This window comes from Haemaphysalis longicornis, unplaced genomic scaffold (assembly GCF_048455015.1).
Source record: "Haemaphysalis longicornis isolate Haplotype H1 unplaced genomic scaffold, Haemaphysalis longicornis Haplotype H1 scaffold_8, whole genome shotgun sequence".
Lineage (NCBI taxonomy): Eukaryota > Metazoa > Arthropoda > Arachnida > Ixodida > Ixodidae > Haemaphysalis > Haemaphysalis longicornis.
In genome coordinates, this window is record NW_027526445.1 from 118,471,083 (window position 1) to 118,491,637 (window position 20,555).

The following is a 20,555-nucleotide window of genomic DNA, read 5'->3' on the forward strand; positions in this document are numbered from 1 at the left end:
CAAGGGACCCAAGTTCGTTCCCAACCAGGGGAACCGGTGATCTTTTCAAAGCCTCTGTTTGGGTGCATGATGCTGAACGAGCGACGGCGATAAGCCAAGCCCCTAAGGTGCGCCTCACTTAAAAGAGAGCAGCAATGGGGCAGATAATGCAACGAAAAAAAAGAGAAACCTGCACCGAGAGAGCCACAGCAAGTCATGTGGGAAAGTGTTATCGGTAGGGCGAGGCAGCGAAGCAACGTGAAAGGCGAGAATGATGAGGACTTTATTTCAGTTTCAAGCGATGCGTCAGATGAAGCGGACTGCATTTTGTCTCGCATCGTATAATCGAGGCTTTCTTGTACGAAGGGTTCGCTGGGAACCCGGTGATCCGTCGCATAAAACGGGTTGTTGAATAACTGGGAAACGTATAATCGGGCTTCCACTGCACTAGCAAAACTACGGCTTTAGCGAGTACACACTGGAAGATGCGCATTGCCCTGGTAATTGTCAATAAATGTCAATGCGGTGCCGAAAAAAGGGCCTAGATAAACAGCAAACTTACTTTCCCCCACCCCACTAGAAGTCACATTTTGGCTCCTACCTGCTTCCCCCCGCAGTGCCGCTTCTGCGAGGTCCCCGGGACACTCTGTCACGTTGTAGGAGGCTGCGACCAAGCCCCGCTTCCCCGCCCCTATCCCTATCCCACCCATGAGCTTTGGGAGAGAGCCTTGGCCAGCTCCGCCCTCAAGGGAGCATCAGCTGGTCGAGAGGGCTGTGGACGCGGCCCGAGCTCAAGGCATCCTGGACTAGGGAAGCCACCCCGAAGACTACATTTTAATTTATTTTTTTCTCAATAAAGAAAGTTTATTCTCTCTCTCTCTCTCCCTCCCTTAGTACAAGGCATGCCAAGGACATGCTGTAATGCAGCAATCGATGTGCAACAATCCATGTGTACTCTCGCCACTAAAAAATACACTAGGGAAACTGAAGTGTACGTGATGCAGTGAGATTCTGCAAGGCAATGCTTCAATGTGCCTTCCCCTGCCACTAATAGGAATTCAAGGTGACCTCCGGTACCAGTTGTGAGCTTGCATGGAATGGTTCCAGCATTGCAATCCAAGCTCAGTACTCCCACAAGACTGACTATATACAGTCACTGGTCCCACGCAATGAAAAAAAAAAAAAAAAGCGATTACCGTTTCACAGCGAAGCCAGTACTCGGTCATCCCTTCGGGGCCGGGCACTTCGAGGCGAATGCCGTACTTGCCCTGGGCCAGGTAGACGTCTGGAGTCACCTCCGACCCTGTGAAAGAGAAAGAAAGAGAGGGAGTTGGGAAGATCTATCAGTCAAAAACTTGAGGGTCATCAAGGCTAATACAGCTTTTGGGTGACAAAGTGAGCATATAATTAACACTGCTAAACTGCTGGTTGGCAGCAGGTAGACTGATTTTATTACAAATATGACGCATAGATATACCGTATTTATTCGATTATAAGGCAGTCACGATTATAAGGCAAGGGTGCAGCTTGGATAGCAAAATGAATCGCCATATATATATATATATATATATATATATATATATATATATACCGAGTTTCAAATATATGGCAAGAATATATGTACGAGAATATGTGGCAGGGTATAACTTTGAGACTGCGGATTTCGGGAAAAAAACGTCGCCTTACATTCGAGTAAATACAGTACTCGCAAACTAAAACACTGATGATGTTGACAGTTAAGAGTCGTTAAGGTATAAAGCTAGAACACAACAAATATAGGCTTCAAAGCGTTGATTGAGAGAATTTTATGTGCAGCACTTCAACCTGTTATTTGATCGGGCTCGGCCAAGTAATGCCGCCATGCACACCCCGGTGAGAATGCATTCACAGCTCACTGGCCAGCTTCGCGATTGATATCGATTGATTGATTGATTGATTGATTGATTGATTGATTGATTGATTGATTGATTGATCGTAGGGTTTAACGCGCCGACGCAACACAGGTGATGAGGCGCGCTGTAGTGGAGGGCTCAGGATTAATTTTGACCACTTGGGGATCTTTAACGTGCGCTGAAATCTCGTACACATGGGCGTTTGTGTTTTTCGCCTCCATCAGAAAAGCGGCCGCCGCGGCCGAGAATCGAACCCGCCACCTCGTGCTCAGCAGCGCAACGCCTTAGCCACTAAGCCACCGCGGCGGGTGCGATTGATATCGAGAAAGATTTGCCGACTTCACAAAGACGAGGTTACAGTCGCACGGGGAATGAAACAGTGCTGCAATACAAAGCCACTGCCCGCCTGTGCCATTTTGGCTCCGCCGCCACGCAGTCCTTCCTCACTGCGTACTTGTCCAGCTTCACCATGCAGCTGGAAGTGAGGAAGTGAGCCCACAAGCGCTGTCAGAAAGCAAACAGCGTGCTTCCTGAACAGACTGCCGTTCGCTGCTTCCTTCGACTGTACGGGAGCAATGTGTGCATTGAGCACAGCAAAAACGCGGTTACCGCTAAAGCGCCACCAATGGCTGGCAAGGCCACGCACCTTTGAGGTTGATGACGTAGGAGGGGCTACCACCGCCCTCGTACTCCTCTCTCGACTTGTAGATGCACATCCGGGTCTCCTTGAAGATGAAGAACATGCGCTTGAAGCCCTTCAGGGTGAACCGCTTGGGCCTGCAAACAGGGGAGAAGGGGAGGGATAACCAATCAACATAAAGCCCGTACGTACAGACACACTTTCACGGTCGTAATGAGCTTGACAAAAAGAAAAAACACAAGCCCCCTTGCAAGCACGAAATACACTACAGTGCAAACAGCAGCTCAAAAAGTGTGCCTAAAACGACGAGATATGATGAGAGCCATCCTACAGCACTCACTTGAGGAAGCGCAGGTAGCTGTGGAGTTCGGGCACCTGGGTGATGTTGGAGGTCTCGCTAGTGATGGCGCTGCCCTCCAGGGTCACCTGGAGGTCGGTCAGGGCCGTGTCGATGTCGTCCTCGCCTTGCGACGAGAAGTCCGGCTGCGAGCTGTTGGCCTGCAGGTTCACCTGCAGCTGTGGGGAGGGCAGAGGCACACAACAGGACGTCAGTCGAACCGGCTTTCCAACAGAGTTAAGACCTCCTACAGGCGTAGTCTAGTGTGAAGTGTTCGAGCCCCCATGTCGACATTTGCCTCTGCTACATGTAAAAACTAGCCTCAGCTAGGCTTGACAGTGAGCTGGTTGATTTTGGAACATACTGAAGTGCATGGTGCACTGTGTAACACAAAGACATACAACGGACAGGTCTCATAGATTTTATGTCATGCATAATCCTTCCTTCCGTGATTATAAATACTTGACAGTTTTGCGCTTCACCTCGTCTGTTCTTGTTCTTCCTGGCCCGTCTTTGTGTCACACGGCACACCCAAGGAGGTTGTATAAAACTTCTGGAGCAGAGGTCGCCCATAGTTGCCAACGCAGGGACATGAAGCCGGGTAAACGGGCCAGCAGAACTTTGCCGTAGCCAAAAAGGACACTGAGCTGGCAGGGATGCTGCAGTGCTTTCGTGTTTCTTGGGGTTTACAAAGGTGAAAACGATAGCTAAGTTGGCCCTGTCAATGACGATACTTGGAGGCAGCCAGAATTTCGTCGTATGCGTAAGTGATTGACGTAAGATATGATTCGAGCAGCAAACCAGCTTTTATGGTGAAGAGAGCCATCGCGGCAGGAAAGCGTCTAGTGGGCTCCTGCTCTTATTTCAGTAAACGTTCATTCAGTGTCTCTAAGGCTATAATAGGCCGCTTCTTTAGCATTAAAATTACGTCATATGCCCGTCATGGCAAGGGATGCCGCCTGAACACAACTACTAATGCCCCCAATTTCGCTCCGAAACGTGCATGACACCCCTGTTCCAGCGTGATTGGTTGACGCTTGCTTCTTTCAGCAGCAGTGCCAGAATTAATGAATGTTAGTTACACAGCTCTCGCACCCAAGCAAGCTGTGTCGAAACAGCATAGGGAGTCTACTTGTTTTTTGCAGGTAATGAGGATACTGCAGTGTTTATATGCTTTGAACATGCGGGTTCTCTAAGCAGCAAGCTAAGCGAAATGGCTCGGCTAACCTCGCCTTTACCATTAATTGCTAATGAAAACCGTGCGAGTGCTCGCGTAGGCCCACGCGCAGACGAAATGTTAGACGGGACTCCTCTTACTGAATGAGCAAACACGCTGCATTTAAATTAGCGCAGAAGGGCAGATTGCAGCACACAAATTTCACCAACATACGTGATTTCACACAGTCAAACGACTACTAGTACCACCGGAACTATGAGCTAAAACATTTGCACATCTCCGTAAACAAGTGCATAAACAAGTAGGTAGGCGACCGGTGCTAAGACAAATTTTCCCTTGAAGTGCACCCCTCATACGCCAGCTTGCACAAATAGTGGGATAGCAAACGAAAGTTTGACATCCACCTGATTGCAGCCGTACGGCTACAAAGGAAAGCTGTACAGCTTTCTCAGAAACTTCGCAAACTTTCCTTTGCTGAATCTTACTCCACCTTGGGGATTTTCCCCTAAATCTGTTCTCAAATAGTGGGATAGCATACACTTATGCCGCACTAATACCCTCACGACGCAAAACAAGCAGAGCCCTGAATCCAGTATACTAACAGATGAAAGGTGATCCCCAGCTTCCTCTACCTGCAAATAGTGCAGCCGAACGCTAAACACGAGCAGCCCATTTCAGATGTCGTCCGGACAATGTTTAAGACGAAATAAGCCGTACCGCCTATGGGCCTCCCTCGAGAGAGAGAAAAAGAGAAGAAGAAAGAGAGAGGAGAGACCTGGAGGGCGGCGAAGAGCATCATCTCCTCCTCGGTGCAGTCGATCTCCTCGGTGAGCAGGGCCCAGCGGGCCTGCTCGTAGATCTGGTTGATGCGCACGGCGTCCTTGCGGGGGTTCAGGTCGTAGAAGGCGTAAAACTTGTAGCGCAGCTGCAGCAGGTCGAACTCCCGCACGTCCTGCTCCATCAGGGACAGCGACGAGTCCAGCCACCTGAAGAGGGGGGCAGAGCAGGGGGAGGGGGAGGACAAGGTTCATGGCTGCTGCGGGAAGGCTCGTCTCGGGAAGGAAACAGGGCCGCTTTCTTTTGCTCCTTGTTTGCAACTATACAATCATGTTACAGAGAGGCCATGAAGACAAAATGCGACTTTGTTCAACTTGGAAGAAACAGACTTTGGTAACTCATTCAGCTGCGAAACACAACTTTTTTTACAATAACAAACAAAGGAAATATTGAAAAAGCTTTCAAATTTCGCGTTTCAGTGATGTAATATTGGCAGTAGCAACGTGATATGGGCAAGCACTAAAGAAGCAGTTATCAGTGTGAAAATGGCTTGTTAGCAATCAAGCCAAACTGGAGGCCCTACTACAATAGCCCAGTCTTGTTTTCTGGCTGTGGCTTTGGCTGGAACAAGAATCTGTGACATCACAGGGAAGTCACTGAAAAGAGGCTGGGGACTCGCCACTGCTTCACATCTTTCCTTTATTGCTAGTATCTCAATTATTTGTTTGAAGTTTGTGATAAAATTGCCGCCACTGTTGTCGGGACAAAGCAGTCTTCTTGATGAACCAAACTTGTGTTTTGTCTTCAAGGCCCATTTAAGGCTTTCATTCCCCCCACACCACTTTTTTCGCCACTACACGGCATTATCCGAACCCATTTTCTCTCAGCTTCAGAGCAAGGCAGAGATAACACCAGTTATCTACAAGAGCTCCCTACGGTTTATTAAACAGTAAAACCCCGTTACAAGAGACAGTGTTACAAGAGACACTTGGTTATAAGAGACATTTGAATGAAGGCGGTTTGGTTGGTTTTCCTATGTTCGCCATGTTAGCAACTTTGCATACAAGAGACCTTGGTTACAAGCGACACGTTTCTTGGGTCCCTTGAGTGTCTCTTGTAACGACGTTTTACTGCACCAGCACAAAGATCAAGTGCCTGGGTGGTGCATGTGCATGCAGTTTGCACTGCATGATCACAGGCTGTAAAAAAAAAAAAAAAAAAAAGCCTGCAGGCAGCAGCAATGAAAAAAATATTTGTCTGACCTGGAAACGAAATGGTGCAAATAATTTGTGGTGGCTGTTCCGCTGCAATCCAAGCCCCACAACGAGAAAAGTAAAAAAAAAAAAGGGGGGGGGGGGGGGTGGAAGAGCGAGAGAGAAAGAGGGCTCTAAATGCTGAATCTAGACCTGTGCTACGAGGGGCACCATACTGGAGGGCTCCGGATTAATTCTGACAACCCCGTGTTCTTAAATGTGTGACAAAATCTTGACGCACAAGCATTTTCCTTCCTCGACTCCATCAGAAGACAGCTGCTGCGGCTGCGATCAAACCCTTGTCCTTGAGCTCACCAGCACAACACGTCAGCGTGCCACCAAACCACCACCGTGGCAGCTCCCTGACAGCGAGAAATACAGGGACGCCCCACAAAGTGCGAAAACAGCCACACGGCGGGCCTGGCAGCTTCCAGTTTGCCGACGCCTCCGTTCGTGCACCCAAAATCGGGGCCTGCTTCGCAGACCTTTGAAACGTCCCACTTTGCCAGAACAGGAATAGGTGCGCCACACATTTACCACCCCAACCTGGCCTTGCCCTCATCCCGCTCTGCACCATCTCTTCACAGAGACACACTGTTACCAACCAGATGGATTCGTCGTTAGCCAGCTGCAATCTCTCCTTCTTGAACATCGCAACAAAGAATAACAACTGACGAGTAGAAAAAAAAGCAGCGGCGACAAAGAAAAGAGCGGCCAGACGCTCTTTCTTCACACGCCGGGGGTCCCCTTCGCCTTTTTCCTCTTGGCAGGCGTACCTGTCTCGCCCTTTCGTATTTTTCTGACGCCCGCCTTGCCAGCTGGCCTCGATCCAATTTCAGAGGGAGACCCTGCTTCTGTGCCGGCAGCTTTTTTTTTTTTCCTTTTTTCGCTTGCCCATTTTTGCGCAATCTCCTCTGCCCTCTGGACACCCGAGCAGAAGAGGCACAACAGGCGCCACGACGCGAGGCATGAGGCCAGAAATCGCGCGCGCTGCCATCATCGAAGCTGTCCCGGCAGTTATTTACGGAACATAAATCACGGAGAGGAACGGTAACGTTAGGCGTTCCGTGCCCCTCCCCGTGTGGTTCAAAAAACGCGCGTTTATGTTTACCCTTGCACTGCGGGAGGCGAAGCGCTCAAGAGGCAGCAATACGGGGTCGTTGGGCACACAGTTTACATGGGCACTGTTTGCTCACAAGGTCCTGTGCAGTGTAGCTTTGGAGAACAACGTGCGGGTCAAGCGGTTTACAGAAACACCACGTTGAGATGGTATTAGTCAGCTTAAGTTGCAAGAACGCAACAACTGGTGGAGCAGGAATGCAAAGTGACCCCTAGTTACGCAATTAAGAAGTGTTACACACCCTCTTTGAAGCTGAGTGTTTTTTTATTTTTTTTTTTAGAGCTACTACACAAACTTTTCAAAAACTTGTTTCTGGATGACCATTGAGCAGAATAATCGATGCATGAATCACAACCAAAGCAGCATTCAAGCTACGAGGTGAGGTACAGTTGAAGGCCACGCGCCCTTCTGGGCCACCTAGGCCACTCCCTAGGGTGTTTTTGCATTTCACCCACAGTGGAAAAACAACTGCCGTGACTGAAGACCGAACTGACGACCCTGCTGCTACACGGCCGAATCACCACAGGAGGTGCGCAAGACCAAAATTCCGAATAATGTCTTTATTTTCCACCAGTTATTCGCTCTTATTAATGCCAACAGCTGTTTTGGTTGCAAAACCTAATCAACTGCCCCACACATCGGACGGAACACAGAGGCTTCCGAAACGGGGGACAAAACACACCGTAAAGTGCCCGAATCAAAACGGTCTCAAACAGACTGGGCTCGTAACTGGAGCATTGTAACAGCGTGCGGCAGGCTCAATAACAAAATGCACACGACCGCTCTGTAGTACAGACGGTTAACCAGCGAATCTGTAGTGTGTGGCCGGTGTTCTAAACTCCTTACAGTTTAAAGCCTGTTCTCGTGCCTTGGCTGTAGCATTTATATTGTATTTATAAGTTTATATATTTAAAGGTTATATTGATGTTGATGATGATGATGACATGGGTGATAGAAGAGCGCATACCCAATCGGATATGATGAGGATGACAGAAAAACTAGGCGTTTGATAACACACGACACTCAATCAGGATAATTGCTCTCAATGTGGCAATTTGAGGTCGGCGCGGACTTTGCGCTCTGACACGCATTCCACACGCAGCACAACAATACGGGGACGTCCAAGCAAGCTCACCCCGCGTTCAGCCGTGCCCTCTCGACCAGGCTCTTGGGCCTGAGCAGGGCGGCCTTGATGTCCTGCGGAGGCTTGTTGGGGCTCTGGGCCAGGGGCAGCTCGTACTGGGAGAAGCTGTTCTCGGGCGTCAGGAAGCTCCCGTTCAAGCCCGGGGGAACGCCCCCGTTGCTGAAGCCAGACGTGTTCCAGTGGGTCGTCGCCGGCTGTATGCGTAAAGAGGGGGAGGGAGACGGAAAGTTCACTCCCAGGGGCAAACTCAGTGCACACACCAGGGTGGGCATGACAGAACACTCGGGGAACGAGGACATCCAAGCGGAAGTGGAGCAAGCTGGTTTCTGAGGGAGGAATTTACCACACTAGCAAACATTACGCGGGTCTTATGTACAGAAATGCATGTTTCCTTGTTTCTTATGTCTCCGTTGTTCCTCAAAGGGAGACACAAGAGGAAAAATCACCATCAAGGAGAAAGAGCAGGAGGGGAAGGTTTGTGCACGAGAGTTGCACTTTGAAGTTTACAAGCTTTGAACCACGCTAAACATGTCGGTTAGGGAGCGGCGACAGCTACTTGCAGCCTGGTTGGAAGAACTGAGACAGGGCGCTGCCTCTGGTTGTTTCGTTCAATTTTGCGACGACTAAGGTCTGAGGCGAACAACTTTACCTCACTACAAAGCAAAACGTTGACATACCAAACAAGCTGTCTAACGCTGCTTTTCATGGATTGTCACTTTTCATTACCCTAGGTGAATACCTAACAGTAATTAGCGTTTCTCCAGTTGTAGCCCGAACATGGCCTTGACTCTGAAGCAATGATTATCGTCACAAAAACAGAACATTGTGACTGAACGGAACTGAAAGGCATCACAGGACCTCCTACACGCATCATCTAGTGCGAAGTGTTCAGGCCCTCACGTCGGCATCTACCTCTGCTACAGGTGAAAACTAGCCTCAGCAAGGCTTGGCAGTGGGCTAGCTGGTTTTGGAACATACTGAAACGAAAGTGCGCTGACATAGACATACAACGGACAGGCCTCATAGATTTTATGTCATGTATAATCCTTCCTTCCAAGATTATAAGTACTTGAGAGTTTTGCGCTTCACTTTGTCTGTCCTTGTTCTTCCTGGTTAAGGCTATAGGCCGCTTCTTTAGCATTAAAATTACGTCATATGCCCGTCATGGCAACGGATGCCGCCTGAACACAACTACTAATGCCCCCAATTTCGTTTCGAAATGTGCACGACACTCCTGTTCCAGCGTGATTGGCTGACGCTTGCTTCTTTCAGCAGCAGTGCCAGAAATAATGAATGTTAGTTACACAGCTCTCACACCCAAGCTAGCCATCCCCACTGAAACCGCTCCACCCAAATCAGGAAAACTGGTTGGCCTACTTGAGACGCAGCAATAAAGTTAGGTGAACAAAGAGGTTGTTTTAGTTGCACTTCAAGACTTGGCCACTCAGCAACAGATCGACAGACCACTTGAAAGCTGACACAAATGAAACAAGCTGACGGAGTTAGACGCTTGATAGCTAGCTCAAAGCAGGAATGACCACTGCACAAGCAACTGTCGTTGCCTCTACAAGCGCGAGCACCCAACTTGTCACACAAGTGGTTGTGGCGAGCACTGACTGTACAAGCTGGCAGCCATGCGGTGGGAGTAGCTGTTCCAGCACTCTGCCTCGGTAAGCCCCTCTCAAGTGCTAGCTTGCTTGGAACCGTCCTTTCCTGCCTTGCCTTTCTCCCCTTCCCCCTAACGACTCCATTATGCAATGCAGAGGGAGTGAGAAAGCACCACCCACCGAGCTGTGGGGCGACGGTGCCAGGGCTCCGTCCAGGGTGCCGTTGCTGTCGCCCAGCTTGTTCCGGTTGAACTGGATGCTGTCAGTGCCTTCCCGGGGCCGCTGGCGGGGGCTGCAGCCGATGGTGCGGTAGTTGCGCTTCAGGTGCTCCCCGACCAGGGGCCGGCAGAAGGACAGCTCCTCCGGGTGGCGGATGCCTGAAGAACAGGAGGGGGGACAGAGTGGAGCCCCAAGGGGTCCCCGAGTGTTACGCCGACGACAAAGGCAGTCAACCGCTCTTATGCTCAACTGTGTACCAGGGTGAGAAGCAACCCTGAGAGCAAGCTTAGCACACTTTACGGACTTATTCTTATACTAACTTGTTCTATGGACGCGTTTTAGACAACGAAACAGGCTTGTCTTCCGACACTTGGTTGCCAATTCTGAGTGTACCAGAAAGCAGTCCTGCACTCATCAATGCCCAAGGAATTAACTATCCTCAACAGATAAAGCAATGAACAGTTATCTCCCTCACCGAGCTCCTTGCAGACCTTGACGACGGCTGAGAAGGTCTTGACGGAGAAGTCGGTGCGGACATCCATGATTCGCAGGTCCGGGAACTGCACACGCAGCGTCTTGTGCATGGGTGTGAAGTGCAGCAGCGCGTCCGCCATCACCCCGCACTGGTCCAGTGTCGACTTGGTGCGCGTTAGCCATATGTTCTGCTCGGGCCACCACAGGGCGTGGTCCGACCAGTCTGTCGGAACGTCTGCATTTTGCCACAGGAAGAAAGCGGGAAATTTTAATGGAGAGATGGAAGCGGAAGGAGGATGTGGGTGCTGCAAATGGGAATTAAATTGCCAGCACTCTAAGCTCTCTCAAGTTGAAAAAGTTTTCGTAAGTATGGAGTACGGCCATCCCTATGAGATGGAAACCATCTTTAGACTTCTGAAAAGGGCCAGTTACTGCATTTGTTTTGAAAGCAATGCAAGAAGTGTGGGCATTAAAATGAAAGCACACAGGGCTCAGATTTTATTAAAGGAAAATGGAACCTAAGCAGCTTTCATGCACATCACATGTTGGCAACTTAAAAAAAAGCAGCCAGACATGACGAAGTTGACGGCATATAACAAGCAGCAACAAGAGCTTATGCTAAAAGAAGACCAAATCTCTTGCTCAAATGCATAACACTCAGCCAGGCAAATTCTTTGTCTACCAGTGATTTTTAATAAAGCTGGCCAATACAATCCAGCCCACTGACCCCCTTTTCTAATACGGATGCTCTTTTTGTACATCCTCTTGTAAGCTTGTTTCTTACAATGCAACACTTGTTTCTTCGAAGGTAGTCTGGCAATCACAGTCTCTTCAGTGCTTGGCCAAATGGGCATACGTCAAATTTTTTAAAACAATGCTCTCTATGTCTCACTGGTGCCGTCCACCTTCACACCAAAATCCCACTGCGGGAAAGCCAACTTTCCACAATCAAGAACCTAAAGAAAGCACCTAAAGCTTCCCGTGGTCAAGATAGAACCTGGATCCCTCACGTTATGAAGCCGATGTCTATCCAATTGAGCCACCCCAACACAGTCGAAGCAGTTTGGATTTTGGACTGACTTTCACCCAGGCTGCATAAGAGAAAACTTCGATATATAGCAAGCCTCCTCTTAATTAAGAAAGGGGCTTTTATTTTTAACGTTTTACACTCATTAAGTCTTACATGAAAGCAGTGCCCAGTTTTTGAAACATACCTGCCATTACAAGAAGGCAGCAGGTAATGAACAATGCCAATTGCAACATTCAACACACTTCCATCTTGCATTCCACTTCGCGCTTTGTGTCATTGCCACCAACTGATATCCCACACGGCTGTTTTTCTACGAAGTTCAAATCTTCTTTGCACGCGCTAGGTGTTCCCTACACTGCCGTCACTCGAAACTTGTTTGCCAGGTACGGCATCAGTCTCTGTGGGCATCATATTACCATACCTCTCTCCATTTCCCAACGTCACGTGCCTTCTTTGTACTGGGGGTTTTCTGCTTTAGAATGTTTAAACGAATAATAATAATAATAATAATAATAATAATAATAATAATAAAACTGGTAGCACCAGTAAAGGCAGGACATCCGCAGAATTAAAGAAACACACGCCATCGAGGAATACAAAGAAGCAAACTAACACCATTCCTACAAGGACGGCCCCATGGGGTGCAGCAGTTTAAATAAGATTTTAAAAAGAACCGTTGGCTATCAACCAGTAGAAAATATAAAAACAAAGTTTGGAGTGAAACGACACAACTGGCAGTTTGTTGAACCTTGCACGACAGCTATTCTGCATTGCCTACCGTTCTGCAATAACACTTCAGTCAGAAGGGCTGTGGTATTTTTTGTTTCTTATCTGCGCACATAGTGTCGTCCCACTATCTTTCACCCAGAAAGACCATACACCCCAAAGCAATATTTGCGCACCAATCGAGAGGCCCTTGCAGCCATGGGAAGCAAGCTGCAATTGAAAACATGCAGACTTATGGTATCTTCTTTTTTTTTTTTTTTTTTTTTCAAAATGCACAACTGTGTAATGGTGGCTATATACCGGGAACTCTTTCCCACTGACCTATCAGTTCCTGATTTTAGCCAACGACACTGGTTGATGCTCCCGAGTGCAGCTTTTCCTGTTTGCTCCATATCACCCGTATTCGAGTGCTGCACTCAGAGTCAACTTGTTTCACAGGCCACTTGAACAAGTTATCTTCCCCAAGCAAGGGTTGTGGCATTACCACACACCTGGCCAACAATTCTCCCATGTCCATGGATGCCGTGTTTGAGCAGATGAGGGACTTATGGCCGACTAGCGTCTCCTGCTGACTAACCATTCAGTTAGTGCGTTCTCAATTTGTGCATGAGCGGGAGGGGATTATGGAAAGAACGATCGGCAGAACTTCGAAGAGCCTGCCGAGACTCCTATTTGCACAGATAAGGTCAACGGCCAGCTGTGTTTTCCTACCACGAAAGAAAAAAAAAAAAAACACAATGTGGCGATCTACGACAGAGAGGTCATAGCTACACTATCTATTCCAGAGCAATGACTTTTGAAGTCGATGGTTGGACGGCATACCGTCTGGTCAGGTAGCATACTTCAAAACAAGAAACACAGGTCACTGACCAAGTCAAAAACAAATTGACGTTTCGGGAGCGCTACGGCTCCCTTGTTCACAATGAAAACGGCCACTGGAAGACGCCGAATTATATAGCCCCCAGTAATCTTTTAAGAGATTTGGCGTAGTCAGGATTCATGCAGCCGTCCGTCCTGTTGATTGTGTGCGGAGTTGTCTGAGTAGCGGAGTAGCGCTCCTGAAACGTCAATTTGTTTTTGACTTGGTCAGTGACCTGTGTTTCTTGTTTTGAAGCAATGACTTTTGGAAAGCAGGTGCAGAATGAAGGAAGCTGACGGACGAAGCACAACAACAACATTCCCGTGGCACTATCACAGGTGTGCTGTCCACTCCAATGTCATTGAGGCCATGAAGCGACCACTTTGGCATACGAGTATCCGAGAAAGGACTGTGAAAACTGCAACTGACGTGAATAAAAACTGCAGCCAGTATTTCTATTACTTGTGCAAACCTGCAGTTGTGTTCAGAGCCATGCCAAAGCAACCTTAGGGGAAACCAGAAAAAATTTCTCAGTGGGCTGTGGAGTGACAACGTACCCCTTTCAACAGTACAGCACTGCCTATGTTGCAGTATATGAAATTTTTTGAAAAAGTGAATGAAACTGCTCAAGTCAGCATTGAAAAAAAAACACTATCAAGAACTTCATTAGCAAATAAGCATCACTGTACCACGTTGCTCAGTACACTTTGCTTGCACGGTACTAGCTCAATCCACCCATTCAACCATGAACAATGCTCATACAACGGGGTTGTAACTTTCTCTATTCCTCTGCAACCTCCTCTCTCTCTATCTTTTCATTTCTTGCCAAACAGTGCGCTGCAGCACACCTCAGAGAAGCACGCCCAGTTAGAGCTTACATTTACATAAAAAAAAGCGCACAGGCAGGATGAAGAAACCACGAGACAGATTTGCAGTCATAGAGCGTCCGTCATCACCCAGTTAGGAGCCCAGCTTTCTTTACACTTTCCCAAACCATCCGGTTAGCCCTGTGACTAACACAGCCAGACCCTCCGTGCAAAGCAGGGAACTCCCCGACCTTAACCTTATCTCTACCAACAGCAGCTGTGCTGAGCAAGGGAGCCAGCCAGCCGGAGGAGAGGGGGTCAAGCATGCAAAGAGCACATTCTCGGCACGGCGCCGCCGTTTGCTCCCAAAAGAGAGACCAACTGTGCTGTCCTCCGCTAACCAACTCCAAAGGCCCACTTCCGCCCTCCCTCCCTCCGTACCTCCACTGCCGTCGCATGTGTGCCACCCCTTCCTCCTCTTTCGTCTTTGTTTTCTTTTCACCTCCTTCCTCCCGTTTCCTTCCTGTCTACCGGCGCCACCTCGGAGGGGATACGTCCTAAAGATAGACCTGCCTGCCCCTCTTCCCTGACCCTAGCTGCAAGCCGGCTGCCCGTGGCTTCAAAAACACCTCTGCCCTGCCAGCACGGCTTCCTTTCCCCTGGCTGGCGGCACCCGCAGACTGAGGGGGGTAACACACAACGTGGAGCGGAGGTACGGCTGTTTTCACCTGGAGTGTGCACAAACAATTTCAAAGGCCGTCGCTTTTGGAAAGTGGCGCTGCACTTTCACACTGCAGAAATGAACTCTGTGCTGTTTTTTTTTTTCTTCTGTTGTTACCAGCGAGTAAACGCAATACACGTCGACTTCTTCGTCAACAATGCTAGGAGGAAATTTGAGCACCTATCTTCTCGGTGCCAACCCAGCGACAGATTTGAAAAAATGACTGTCTTGTGCATCATCGTCTCAACAGCACCACGTTGCAAGCAGCGATCAAGTCTCACTTTCATTTCAATACAGCTCCAATTCTATTGCTGCTTCATTTTAACTGGTGTGGGTCAGGTGAAACAATCTCCAGAAATATTTTTTTTTCATCTCCAACAGCACTCCTGCAAATGTGGTGCTCATTCATATTCACCGCTACTCGCTCCTAGATGTCCAATAATTTTAAGAATTGACAAGGCATGCAAGTTGCTTTCTCGAAACAAATTGAACAAACATTCTTGAACCAAAACTTGTCACACTCGAGATTATCGTCGAAGCGTCAACATCAGCTATTACTACACGGGCACTTCAAAACCTGCGCACACCTACAGTGTCATTCAGTGAAACAACTACACCATTTTAAAACCTCAAACATATACTCCTGCACTACAATTAGATGAACACAAGCCTTCCTGCTGGACATGCTGCATTCCAATGGCTCTTAAAGAGACAGCGAGAAAGTGCAACACAAAACCACAAACGAGCCCTAAACCTGCACCAGGGTGTTGCACAAAACCGCCCAAGCACCGCTCCAGTGCACTGTTCCCATCCCGGTGGCACCCCTCACCGCGTAGAGACCCCGGGACCTCTGCCAAGCGCCTCGCCGCCCTAGTTGCCTTAATTCACGCCACCTTTCTTTTTTCTCTTCAAAGACCGGGGCACGGTGATGCCGTGGCAATTTCCACGGGGACCCCCGTGTCGCGGCTGCGACCGAGACTTCGTGAACAGTTCCATCTTCTTCCGTTCAACACCACGGATGATGACAGAGATGTTCCCGGCGCAAAAACGCGGAAAGGCCTCTCACCACATCATTCATTTATGACTGTCAGGGACGAGGGGTCGCAAATAACTGGGACAGCATGTTCCACCGTGTTCCACAAATTTCCTCGTGTTGACAGATGTGTCCCGTTCATTGGTCCTCTGCGCCGTAGAACTTTCGGCAGGGCGACGGCAACTTTATGCACTCCATGCACACTCACAGCTGCCTTTCATGTAACAGCGTTCACAGCCGAAGCGCTACAACTTATCAAACACCTCCAGTACAGGCATAGTGTACAATTCCAACAGCTGCGTACGTGCATTCGGCAGTAACATTGCTTCAGACTACACTCAAGTAACTTGCCTGAAACGCTCACACAGCAGGCTTTTAACTCATAAATTCCTACCTTTTATGCTTTTTTTTTTGCCGTTGCGCTTGCAGTGGGCAAATTAAGGCACAATGGAAACGCCAACTACAGTGCTTGCAAGTTGAGGACCCTACATTCCCCTGTGGTTTTGGTGCTAGCATGCACAACGACAAAGCTCACGGACTAAGACATAAGAGCTCGGAATGGTTCACTGCATCGAGCTTTACAAAAATTGCAGGTGAAAGAAGGCTTCATTCGTACTGAATTCATCAAACACGGGTCTGTTCCAGTGAGTCATTTCATGCGCTTATCTTCTACACTCCACCGTGATTCTCAATTACAAGCTGGTCTGTACAGCCTCAATTCAGTGCAGTTTCACTTGCGCAAGCATTTAGGCACCGTAGATTTTTGTCCGGGGATTCTTCGAACTATTTGGGTGTTCCAACATTTTACAGGACTGCCCGATTATTTGGACACCTTTGTCGTTCTCAACACTCAGAGGGGGCCACCAAAATTTAGCCCGAGTGTACAGTGCCCTGTTGCGAGTTAAAACGTCTCCCAAAGGGAACCGAGGCACTGCCCACGGCTTGTTTAGCCATTGCAACTAGCCCAAACGTCTGTCTAAGTGCCAATACAGTTTTGAAATTTAAAATTTTAAGGAACACGAGGTGAAGCTAGAGCTGCGTCACGAGGTGTGCCGTAGTGGAGGGCTCTGGATTAATTTCGACTCCCTGGGCATATTTAACATGCAGTAAAATCTCGAGACACGGACGATTTCACTTTTCGCCTCCACCTAAAAACGCGATCGTCACGACTTGCAATCAAACCAGCGTCCTTGGGCACAGCAGCGCAACACCTTAGCCACTGAGCAGGGTGCCAATACAGCTTTACTCTCCAAGAGTTGAATGTTGTAATTGCAAAATCTGCATTAAAAAAGAAGAATCAGAAATCCTGCTAAACCTGTCCCACTACAAAAGACAGCGCTCAAGTCCGCCATCACTGTTAGAGGGATGGGGAAAAGTTAGAGAGATACGAGGGCGCACAAGCGAGCTTGTCGCACTGCCTGCCTGACAGCCTGCGCTGATGGCCAAGCAACAGCTGCAGTGGCCCCCCCCAGCCAGCCACTTCTTTCGCACACAGCCCCCACCTCCCCAACCAGCCACTGAAAATAGGCTGACGCTGGGAGGCTGCCCTCCCGAGGTGGAAGAGTGGAGGGTGACACACACTCTCTGTAGGGTGCGACACGGAACAAGAACAACTGCACGAGTGTAGCAACTGCACTGCAAGGACTGCATCCCTTTTCTGCCACGAGTAGAGAGAGAGAGAACGCATTTTACACGAGGTAGAAGAGAGGGAAGGCTGTGACGTTTTAAAGTGACCAGGAAGACAAAATACAGCTTCGTTTAATTTGAAACAACTCGCCTTTGGAAACTCACTCTGCGCCATGAAAGAAGTTTTATAACCGAAAAAAAATGAAAGAAACAGTGACACATGACACACATAGTTTTCGGTGTGTTAACTGCACATTAGCTTTCAAGTGACTGAATCAAACGGCACTAGAGGCCCCGCTACAATCGCCTAGTCAAGTTTCTCGGCGATGATTTCGGTCGGCAGCCGCCAATCACACCAACAAGATTCTGTGACGTCACCGAGACGTCACCGGAAGTGGCTGGGGAGTTACCACTGCTTCACATTTTTCCTAAATATCGAGACTCCTTGTTTGAAGTTTTCAATAAAATTGGTGTCTCTGTTACTGGGACAAAGCAATCTTTCTGATGAACCAAAGTTGTATTCCGTCTTCACGACCCCTTTGAAGGAGCACATGTTTCGACAACTTTACAACATGTTTTGTGGAGCCTGACAGAGTGGAAATGCTTTACTGTGTCGCTTGCGCAAGTGCGGAATCTGGAGAGGTTCATACAGGAGTCTGACGACAAAAAAGCTGGTGTCAATGCAGGAAGGTTCCTAAAAACACTGCAACCAAATGCTCACTGAACTGGCACTCGCTACTGAAAATCATAGCATGCAGTGCTGAAGGCACCACTAGGAAGGAACTGGACTATGGGTAACCATAGCAATGGCACTGCACTGCCAGCAATCGTTGAAATTAGACGGTGATTAACAATGCGAGTACAATGATCATGTGCTTAGCAAAGAAGAGCTCCCTGCTATAAGCACCTACCAGGAGCAGCGCCAAAATGGTGTTGCAAGACCCCAAGCAAAATTTTGAGCGAAATTCAAAACTAATCAGCAGGCTTGGTTGTGTGACTCAGGGGCAACTACTTACAGCATGAACGGGCAATCATGCAACGAGAGCTTGCGGCCAGATGTCTTTTCCAAATGGCCTTAGGTACAGATCCTATTTGCGAAGTGCGGAATACTGAGCACTGAAAGCATGCAATAAATCTCAAAACAAATCGCGAAAACATTTCCAGCGACACCGCCCTTGCACATTTCCCCCGTTATGCTGAAATGACCAACCAGCGAAGGCAATCACTGCACAGCCTGAACACAATGACATGCTCCTGAGGACTACAGATGGCAGTGATAGGGTTACCAGAGTGCAATTTATAACCCGGAACGAATCCCCGAAGGCCCCAACCGGTGCGGTCAACACTTTCTGCACACAAGGTGCACAGGACAGGAGAGAGAAAAAGAGAGGGAGGGAGCAGCGGCCCCCAGGGACTCACTGAGTGACTCGACGAGGTTGAGCATGACCCCGCCAATGTGCATGTCGCCCTTGACTCGGAGCTTGCGGTCGAGCTTGAGGTCCGTGACGTGGATGCACAGCTCCCAGCTGCCGTCCACCTTCACCCCGTCCGCTATCATGTTGGCCAACTGTGGGTACACTGCACAGAAGGAAGAGAGCGGGGCTCAAGCTCGAACCCTGCGGCACACTGCACTACTTTCGCAACAGATATCAAGAGGAAAGGGGACGAATGCAGCCACTTCCTGCTTTTGAAAGTTCCGTGTCTCACGCCTGTAACGCGGGATGCAAAATTGCTCGTGCCTTGTCAACGCCGACCCACGGAACATGCTGTCCCACACTATCAGCTGCAAGTGCCGACCACTACAATACCCATCTGGCTGTCTGTACTCAACAGATTTGGAGCTGCAATCAGATATGCTAGCATTCATTGGCATTCTAGTTTTACTTTTCTTCTTTATGTTTTGCATACTGTGTTAATTTAAAAAAAAAAACAATAGTATCAGCAGACCTAAATTACCAGCACCCAGTGTTTAATTTTAGGGGTTAGCAAACAGGAAAGTGAGATAAGGAAGAACTGAAGATAACAAAATCAGCACCTTAAATGACTCAATCCTTTTGAAAGCTTTGCATGTATGTTTCAGATAAATTCAGAAGTTTAAGTGCATAAGTACAGTACTAGAGTTCTTGCTTATCTTCTAATACACACTCTAAACCCTGTTGTTTCTCACCGTTGACAGAATTAGTTGCCAAGTAAAGCAAAAAATATAATGCTTGCTGAGTAGCAGCTATAAAAACTGAATAAACTGAGAAAATAGAAATATACCAAACTAGACAGTGACCTTTGCAAGGACTTATCATGCCCTCTTTGCATTCCCATTTAATTTCCAACGTGTTGCGATACAACAAAAACAATGAAGAGGGAAAAAGGTCTTGCAGTTTGCTTTCTTTTGGCCTATTTTGCTTTGCTATTCCATTAAAATTGCTCTTCAAACCCAAACTTTTGAAAGGATGGGTTACTATCATGATTCTGACCAACTCACGTCAAAGCCAAAAATGCAACCCTTTATTAGGTGACAGCAATTTGTGTTAGTATATCTGATTGATTGATTGTAGGGTTTAACGTACTGACGCAACACAGGCGATGAGGCACGCAGTAGTAGGGGGCTCCGGATTAATTTTGGCCACCTGGGGATCTTTAACGTGCGCTGAAATCTCACATGGGCGTTTCTTGCTTTCTGTTAGTATATCTGAACTAGAGTGGTGGCATTTCAAATCGAGCAAACAGGAAGGCACACATGACAAAGACACATCCTTTGATTGGGAAGCACTTGTGGTCTTTAGGTTTCTAGCTCCTCTAAAGATAAATTTATATCTACAACTAGACAACAAGAGTTCACCCCTCGATAAACTCAATTCCTATGGAGACGAAAGACGATGGAGATGGAGTGACATTTTTATGGTGCGGCTATGCACATAAACCACCAAGAAACAGGTTTGGATTAATTACCGTCACCCACACAGGAAAGAGCTGAATTTGTTAGGCTGGATAAACCCTGTCATGACTACGTATGGTGGATGCTTAAAAAAGACACAAAAGCTTTGTCAGCAGCAAAATAGGGTCAAATTTTAAGCCAACAAGATTGTAACTTGGGAGGCGAGGATGTAGCCACAACCAGAACACTGTACCACTTTATGA

At 48.2% G+C, this 20,555-nt stretch overlaps 1 protein-coding gene across 2 annotated transcripts in view; it reads right to left on the bottom strand.

Annotated features, from left to right (window-relative positions):
• LOC144149135 (unc-112-related protein-like) overlaps positions 1–20,555 on the bottom strand; it is a 38,926-nt gene that overhangs the window by 10,590 nt on the left and 7,781 nt on the right. For both annotated transcript variants that reach the window (XM_077680675.1, XM_077680674.1), the window contains exons 2-9: positions 18,840–18,998; positions 10,621–10,854; positions 10,107–10,303; positions 8,311–8,513; positions 4,801–5,011; positions 2,852–3,027; positions 2,518–2,648; positions 1,176–1,282 (exon numbers count right to left, since the gene is read on the bottom strand). In XM_077680675.1, the coding sequence (XP_077536801.1) occupies positions 1,176–1,282; positions 2,518–2,648; positions 2,852–3,027; positions 4,801–5,011; positions 8,311–8,513; positions 10,107–10,303; positions 10,621–10,854; positions 18,840–18,978 (1,398 nt within the window). In that variant the 5' untranslated portion in view covers positions 18,979–18,998. The remainder of the gene's footprint in view (positions 1–1,175; positions 1,283–2,517; positions 2,649–2,851; positions 3,028–4,800; positions 5,012–8,310; positions 8,514–10,106; positions 10,304–10,620; positions 10,855–18,839; positions 18,999–20,555) is intronic.